Genomic DNA, 8363 nt, shown 5'->3' with positions numbered 1-8363 from the left:
AATACCGTGATTTACGCCTATGCATCAGGTCTCGCATAGGGATAGGTTTGAAGCTGAAACCGGTTGATGAGTTAAAGTGATTAATAACGTGTATACGCAAGTGCGTACCCTGAGAGCCCTTCGGACGCGTTATGACGTTGCCCCTATCCACCAAGGGGGTTGTAGATCGTCTTATCGGGTTCAATCTACGCTGGGGGGGAAGATGGTGTGAAACAAGTTACCGTATCAAATTGACCCAATACTTCAAACGTTTAAATTCACCTTTTAATATCTTACGACCTTCAGAATGAATAAATTCCCAGAAATCCTAGCGACAGTTTATTCCATTTCATCATCTCAAGAATTGTTTTTGTGGGGGGGATGGGTGTATCTTGGTTGTTATCCGCCAATGGAAACGGTCCACAAGCAAACTGAAGTCTCCCTGAGCATGAAGGGGAAACAACATAGCCGCCTACCCTCGATCGCAATTTGCAAACATCACCGTCACATATGCCATGGAGTTTGTTATTTATATAATAGTCCACGCAAAAACTCATTAGCACCTATCATAATACAATTCAGGTTATCGAAAACTCAACTCCACACATTAATCATAACTCGGTGTTTTACAATGGCTGGCAGAATCCTCACGTCCACCAGTCAGTGAGTGTCTCATGCCCATTAAAGTGGAACAATTCCACTTGGAGACAGAACTTGTGGTCTCTTCGCAGTAATCACATGGTTCCCTAAAATACCTGCTCGGAAGCCTGCTTCGCAATAACTAAAGTAACCCTAGAACAAACATTAATAACGGTTGACTTCTTGCTATGAATATTTAACACTTACAATCCACCTTCTTTGAAAAGTTTCAAGATCTAACAGCGTCATGTCTCCTCTTTCTTTCATGTACAAAAGTTTAGTCTCATCCCAGTTCTGGATAAAGTTTTCCCTCCATAAACGCAAAGTTCGCACATAATGAGGACCTATACTTTGCACACTTTCAAGCTCTAGAGACCCAGTAGATCCCGCTTCAAGACGTTCAATAATCTCTCTTACGGTGGGGAGATATCCTCCTGGGAAAATGTAACGCTCCATAAAAGTGTCGATCTTGGATCGAGTTTGGTGGAAGGCCTGTTGGATATTTAATCAACGTACTGATTTCAAAGAATGAAAATTGGACTCTTGAAGATTTTAACCACCATAGCCAACTCAAGTGGCTTGGATTGGACGAGTCGAAGGGTATGTGAACTGACCTGATTCGTTTCGGTTGTACTTTGTATTACCATGATTCCATTTTCTTTGTTCAACAATTCGCTAATCGTCCTAAAATAGGCCTCCATGTACTCCTCCCCAACATGTTCCACCATTTCGACACTGATTATTCTATCAAACCCCGCAGGACTAGGCTTGGGAGTCTGCCTATAATCGCAAAGCAATATCTCAATTCGATCTTTCATTCCCGCCTCTTCTACCCTTTTCTCGCCCAGAGTTTTTTGCTCAATTGACAGAGTTGTCACCGTGAATCTACATCCAGTTTTCTTCACAGCTTCGATAGCTAGATAAGCCCATCCGCCTCCAATTTCGAGGATGTGATGTTCTGGCTTGATATCCGCTTTATCAATAATATTATGCACTTTTCGTCTCTGTGCTTCCTCGAGAGTCTCTTCTTTACCAGTGGTATCCCATATTGGACATGAGTAACTCATGTCTGGGGATAGAAATGATGAGAAAAGTGCGTTCGAGGTATCGTAATGGGATGATGCGTTCTGGAGAGCGCGTCGACTATCATTTGAGGGTCTGAAGAAGAATTTTTGAATACGGGGAATTATCTGCAGAAAGATATTACCAGTTCCAAAAAGTGCGTAATTTTGTATGTATATCTGTGGTTTTCTATTGTGAGCCCAGATAATTTAAGCTTGATGGGGTTGAAATCAGAAGCCCACATACGGAAACAAGAGCAACAAGATCATCACACTCCAATTCTCCTGCCATGAACGCCTCAGAAAACCCCTCGAGAATCTGATTAGTACCTGCGACAATAATTCAATCATGTTCAATGAGGCTCACCAAATCAACATTGATAGACATTCGAGTCCAAACTTTGGGACTATTAATGATAACTGAGCATTTGGGTTCGCTTGAATCGATCGACTCTAACGATGTGTTACCGAAAATTCTTGGTTTCGTCTCATTCTGATCTTTCATTGTGATGTATAGTCTTCCATATTTAATGCTAGAGAGTTTTTCAAAGATGAACGAACGATTGAATGAAGAGAAGTGGGAAATAATTGAATTTTCCATTATCGTTATTGCTAAAAAAAAAAAAGTGTGTACCGTTGAGTTTCAAAGATTATTATCAGTATTGAAGAGAGTGAGAGGGAAACTAGACGATTTCAGTGCGGTTGATATCTATAATAAGAAAATGAATTTTGTGTCTTAGATAGATTGCGCAACAGGTACCTGCAAAGCAGGAGTATTTGCTTGTAGATAATCTGCTGATCACTGCTTGCAAGGCAGATTATTGGAAAGTTCAAATAAATGATCTGCAGGCATATCTAAGGTTAAAGCCTATTTTTTATTGACCCAAGCTTAGATTTATAAAAGATTTATAAAAGATTTATACTTGATTATACTTGATTTATACAGATGTGTTATATTACGAAGCAGATGATAGATTATAGATAATGTGCAGAATAGGTAGGGACTTGGGAAGGTGGGAAACAATTTGACGATTGATGTATCATACAAATCTGGTAACCTAGATTCGACGTGCGAAATGAAATACATAGGTATGACTCGGTTACTCTTAATTTAAGTCCTTTCAGCTTGTGTCAATCTCTAGATCCCGTCTGATTTTTAAGGCTAGTTCATAGTCTGCAAAAATCAGTACCACCTCTGTTCAGCTCTCCAATCTCTATCAGCCTTTGCGGTTGTTCCTATCACAGCGACAGCAGGCAAAATCGTAATGTCAATTACCAAATGCCCCGAAAGTATAAAGATCTCCGCAGCAGTCCTGATGACCACCGGAGTCAGCTTAATGTCTCACCTAAACATCGAATCAAACGATGCGAACATGCAGCAGGTATAATAGGTCTTCCTCATCTCCCATAACACACACATCCTTCATCAAGTGAGCTCCGAGTGAAGAAGAAAACTTCCTCAAACCAATGGTGAATATTGTTACATCAGCTACTGAGTGGCTATGTATTCATACCAATGGATACTTTGGATCTCCTTCAACCTCTCAGATTACAGAGTAATCACATAACTGCATGGTTCGAAGCCCCGACTTGAGCCTGTTACAAAACTTTAATAAGCAGCGTTCTTAAATTTTGCGATGAAACTTATTTACCAATGGATGTTATCAAGAGAATCACTCGGTAGAATGTTTTATTTAATCACTCGTAATCAATTCAGAGCTCATTCTCAACATTTTGAATGAGCAAGATGATCTGGGGAGTAGATGAATTATTGGTACCCGAAAAGTTCCCGAAAAGTCCCCGATAACACAGCATAAACTATCCGAATAGACCACCGACAAAGTTACCATTCTCAACCATCAAAATGTGTCATATTAGTCGAATCTTTTGTGTCCGAAATGTTTCCAGCTCTGAATATAAGGACCAATTGCAAAGCCATTTCATATACTGTGATCTAATTTCATTGAAAACAATCAACGAATATTTAAGTAAATCATTCTAAACAATTGAAAGACACATTGCAATCCGTGGCTTCGACTCACCTTACTATGTCTCCAAAGTCACTTGTAGACGTCCTGATCATTGGAGCCGGTCCAGCCGGAATATCTTGCGCCGCCGCTCTTGCGCGGCTTCGTCATACCGCTATCGTATTTTTCAGCAATAAATTCCGGAACGAAAAGTCTAAGCACATGCACACAGTCTCTACATGGGATCATCGAGATCCTTCGGAATTTCGCGCTGCTTCTTGAGAGGATATTCTGGCCAGGTACAAGACCATATGTTTTGAAGACGTGGGCATTCAAACTATAGAGAAGATATCCAAGGATGGAGAGGGGGAGGGGAGTGGTATTTTCAAGGCAATCGATGATACTGGAAAAGATTGGTGGGGAAGAAAAAACTCGTTCTTGCTACTGGTGTGAAAGATATGCATGGTAGATATCTAAGGCTATGAAAAATGCTGGGCTAACAGCATGTAAGTGCACTTCGATAACTCTTCCCTGATTGGATGTTTTTCGTCCGAGCTTTTACTTCAATCCATTATCTTTCCATGACTAATATGACTACAGCTTTCACTGTCCTCTATTGCCACGGCTATGAATCGTCTCCTGCAAAGTCGGCTGGTGTACTTGCAATTGGTGACTGTGCTTCACCCCATTTAGCTCTTCATCTAGCTCGTCAGGCACTTCGATTGTCTGAAAATGTCACGATATATACGCACGGAAACGATGCCTTAGCTGAAGAAATAGAAGCTGCAAAAGTTGCGTCAAATCCGAATGACAACTCCAAGTGTCGCAGTAAAATCGAAATCTGCAATTACTCGATTCAGAAATTCATTCCAAATGATGATCCATCGTCTGGTCTCACTGTTTCTTTTCACAAAAATGGTGGGGCGGGGCCGGAAGATCATACACACGCATTCCTGCTTCACAAACCAGTAACCGAGCAGACCAACGATCTTGCTCATCAACTCGGGATCGAATTAACCGAGCAAGGAGATCTTAAGGTCACGGCGCCTTTCAACGAGACAAGTGTAAGAGGGGTGTTTGCAACTGGAGATTGCGCGTCAATGTTAAAGAATGTTGTAGGTGCTATGTATAGTGGGACTTGCGCTGCTACTGGTGTTGGCTCTCAGATTCAAGGAGAAGATTGAACCTTTTTATGTCTCGGAATAGCTGTGTCGCTTGTCAATCTCTCTTTTCTACTTCGCATGTACAGTTTGACTCTCTTGGCAATCTTCAAGGCTGTAAATAGATCGTTGACAATGCCACCTCACTTCTTGTATTGCAATTTATAATGTAGCCTCCGCGCTTTAGCGTGTGAGAACCTCAATTTAACAGTAAATGTATTAGTAATCCTTTTATGTCAATGTGATCCCATAAGCGATAAGCATCATCTTCATTATCAAGCGAGTCTCAATATAGTACGCGAGTCAAATCTCCAGTATTTATAGTACGAAATCTTACAAACCGATGTTAGGGATAAATATGGAAGATGTAATTATAACGAATCTAAATAATCTGAACTCTGAATATCAGCAAGTCTACACCTCTTCTACACCTCCAACGACCCCCTTCACCGGCTCGCTTTTCTCAAGGTGAACCAACATCATCATTCGCTTATTTCAATCATTAAGTATGTCGTGGTAATATTACCTAAATGCCATACAATTCTATTCACCTCTATTTTCTCAAGACCAATCCATTCCCAGAATAGCAAGTAGAAGCTACTTCATTGAGTTAGAAATTTGATAAAGATGTTAGGGACGTTGCTTGATTAGGACGACTGCAATATGCGGTATATAACTATCGGATTCAGGTGCCACTATCATACGTCAAAAAGATAACCATTCGCGAACTCACATACCTTATGAATATAATTATTCACATCATTTACGAATTAATACGGCGAGTGCGACTCTAAGATTTATATCATCTCATGATATTAGATAACTAGAATGATGAATCCTTTCGTACTCAAAACACGCGTCTGGAATTAATCTAAACGATCTCTATCTGCTGCTTTTCCCCTCGAAAAATCATATCCACACTTCAACCATCCACCAATCTTCTCATTCACTACCATATTGCTAACCCCTCTCTAATGCTTACTCATAGCCGCTAATCAATATCTCACCATCGAGAACTATTTAAAGCTTCAATTATACACTCTAGCCTTGAAACCACGCATCAATTCGTAGTAAAAGCGCGCCCCAAGTGTCGAGCTCCTGGGTTTTGTGTTCTAGCTTAGAAGATTGAAAAAAGAAAGATACGGATATTTGCGGTTAGGGATATGCAGAAACAGATGTGGAAAAATGTTTTCAAATGAGATTTTGGATATTGATGCTGTCAAAATTCGAAAAGTCACTATCGTTTACAAACTTAATATGGTAAATAGACGAGATGAGATATAGAACCAGCAGTGTAAAAGTCAGAATTTCTGCCAATATGAAAAATTAATTCAAGTGTTGTTAGCGCGTCGATCTGTGAAACACATCAGTCTCCAGATCTAGTCTCTGCTTGCTTGTCATGTTTACCTAGTCTAAGATGATGTATTTATAAAACTATCAAACCAAAATATTTTCCCTCTTTCGCCAAAAAGTCGGTTGTAAGTTTTAGAGTGAATCTAACCATAAATTACAAAGTCGAGTGCCATCTACCGTTACTACCCCTATATTCTCTCTTTCCCCTCCTCATCCGCGAAATCCTCGTAAAGAAGATACGAGGGTGAATTCCTGTGATTCTAGCTTACCCGTAAGTGTAGATCCCTTTTTCTATAAAAATCCACAATGAGCACTCTCAATATCAACGATTAAGGAAGCAAAAATTCACAAGTTCAAGAACAAGAGAAAATTTGCCAAGGTAGAAGATCAAAGATAGTAATATTTTCCTCATTTCGCGGATTGGAATTTTCGAATCAGGACTTCTCTTTTCATCTCCTGTAGCGGATGAAAGATGCAGGAAGATCAAAGATGAGTTCTAGATGTTTTGTTGTCGATTTTGTAGAGAACAATGATTGTTGTTACAATTGTGCTACAATATTATTATCGATGATTTACAACTCATTTAAGAGGTAACTTTTCGTTGTACACTCTGAATCTACTCTTGAACACCAGCTTAAGCTGAAAAGGGGGGGATAGAGACTATGTGAGAGTATTACTGATGCTCTGAGACCCCGATTTGCTTGTTTGCTTTTTGTGTTTGACTTTTAGATGTCTAGCCCAGGGTAGCTACTCATACAAAAGAGTTGGAAGTCTCATTGCCAAGATGTAGTGATTCCTATTATGTACGGGGATATTTCAGTGAGTTCTGGTATATGTCAAGCTCTACCCTCTGATTCACACATATCTTTTGGCATATTGAACTCATACTCTCCACTCCCTTGATTACCCTCCAGTCCCACTCCGGATTTACACATAAACATTTCTCCTTTTTTATCCCTGCCCCCTCTTCCCCCCTTAAACTTCTCCTCAAACTCTATATAAACCCCTCTACCTACTCCCTCACAAACCCAGATTTAGAATAAGTTCGAAAGCCAAAGTAATAAGGAGCTGTGTGTTACAATCACCCTACGTATCTTATTCGCTTTTATTATTTCCAGAATTATAATCTTGCCTCGATTTCCGATTCAAAAGTTTAGAGGAAGAAAAGAATTGGGAAATAGAGTTGAGGAAAAGAGAATTGTTACCGTCATCTTATTCCTCATATCAAACTTTAATGGTTATTGATTCATCGTATGCATTGTCGCTGGACTTCACTTCCCCACCGCCACATACTAATTCTCATCAAGAACCAAGACACCAGATAAACATTTACATACTTCCTTCCCTTCTCCCTCCCATTCCCTTCATATCTCACCCCAGAGCCCTTTCCCCCAAATCATCTCCTCCCAGTAATCTCTGAATCATACTCAACTGCGAACCCAAAATATAGCGGCAATATTATCTTAAAAGGTTGTGAAACGTTGCATGATAATTTGTATTTTCTCAGAATTAATGAAGTTGGAGATATTTATACACCTATATACTCGTACCTTTAACTCAGGTATCTAGCCGGGGAGAATATAATTAGATTACCTATGTGGATAGAATACGTGGGGGTGTTGATAAATCATGTATATTCATGATGCATGAGAAACCCTCCTCTCCCTTTCTATCTAGTTACCAATTCACCCCCTTACTACCCCCTGCCTCAAACTCAATCCTCAATCCCCAAGATGTCACTTCTCACCTCTCATCTCTCACCTCTCACAAATCCTCTCTATTTAATCCCTCCGTCCGCCGCTCTCAAGATCTTCGAAAAACCACCACCAAGACTCACATACAAATGCATACTGACTCAGGAATCGCTCTCAAATTTATTCTCATCCTCATCCTCATCCTCATCCTCATCCTCATTCTCATCTAAGTTTTAAGTTAACCAAATCATTAGACATGGCGCGCGAGGCGCAAAACACAAGGTACAAGGTACAAGGTACAAGGTAAAAGGTACAAGGTACAAGGTAGTAATGAGATAAACCCTTCACGATTTCCATAACCTTAAACGACAATCCCAACATCCGAAAATAAACAACAGCAACGGTGGAACATATCACCAATCTATCGACAACAAATTCTCGAAATCAAATTCTCGAAATCAAACCCTCTTTCTTCCATTCATCTCCCTTCCTTCAAAAATCAATTCAAAA

At 40.0% G+C, this 8363-nt stretch overlaps 2 protein-coding genes across 2 annotated transcripts; one reads left to right on the top strand and one right to left on the bottom strand.

Moving 5' to 3' along the window:
* Positions 1-437: 437 nt before the first annotated feature.
* On the bottom strand, positions 438-2280 carry EAF02_007159 (uncharacterized protein; the record flags this gene model as incomplete). Its single annotated transcript, XM_038903207.1, has 5 exons — positions 438-771; positions 826-1110; positions 1179-1808; positions 1927-1998; positions 2047-2280. The coding sequence occupies 5 exons, from the start codon at positions 2278-2280 to the stop codon at positions 661-663; spliced, it is 1332 nt and encodes a 443-aa protein (XP_038756686.1). The 3' UTR covers positions 438-660.
* A 1956-nt stretch (positions 2281-4236) lies between these two features.
* EAF02_007158 (uncharacterized protein) lies at positions 4237-4830 on the top strand (the record flags this gene model as incomplete). The annotated part of the gene is made up of 1 exon (XM_038903206.1): positions 4237-4830. One exon carries the CDS (start codon positions 4237-4239, stop codon positions 4828-4830), a length of 594 nt encoding a protein of 197 aa, XP_038756685.1.
* Between the last annotated feature and the right edge of the window lie 3533 nt (positions 4831-8363).

Source organism: Botrytis sinoallii (assembly GCF_014898435.1).
Source record: "Botrytis sinoallii strain Bc 23 chromosome Unknown BSIN_012, whole genome shotgun sequence".
NCBI lineage: Eukaryota > Fungi > Ascomycota > Leotiomycetes > Helotiales > Sclerotiniaceae > Botrytis > Botrytis sinoallii.
This window is presented reverse-complemented; position numbering and strand designations above follow the sequence as displayed.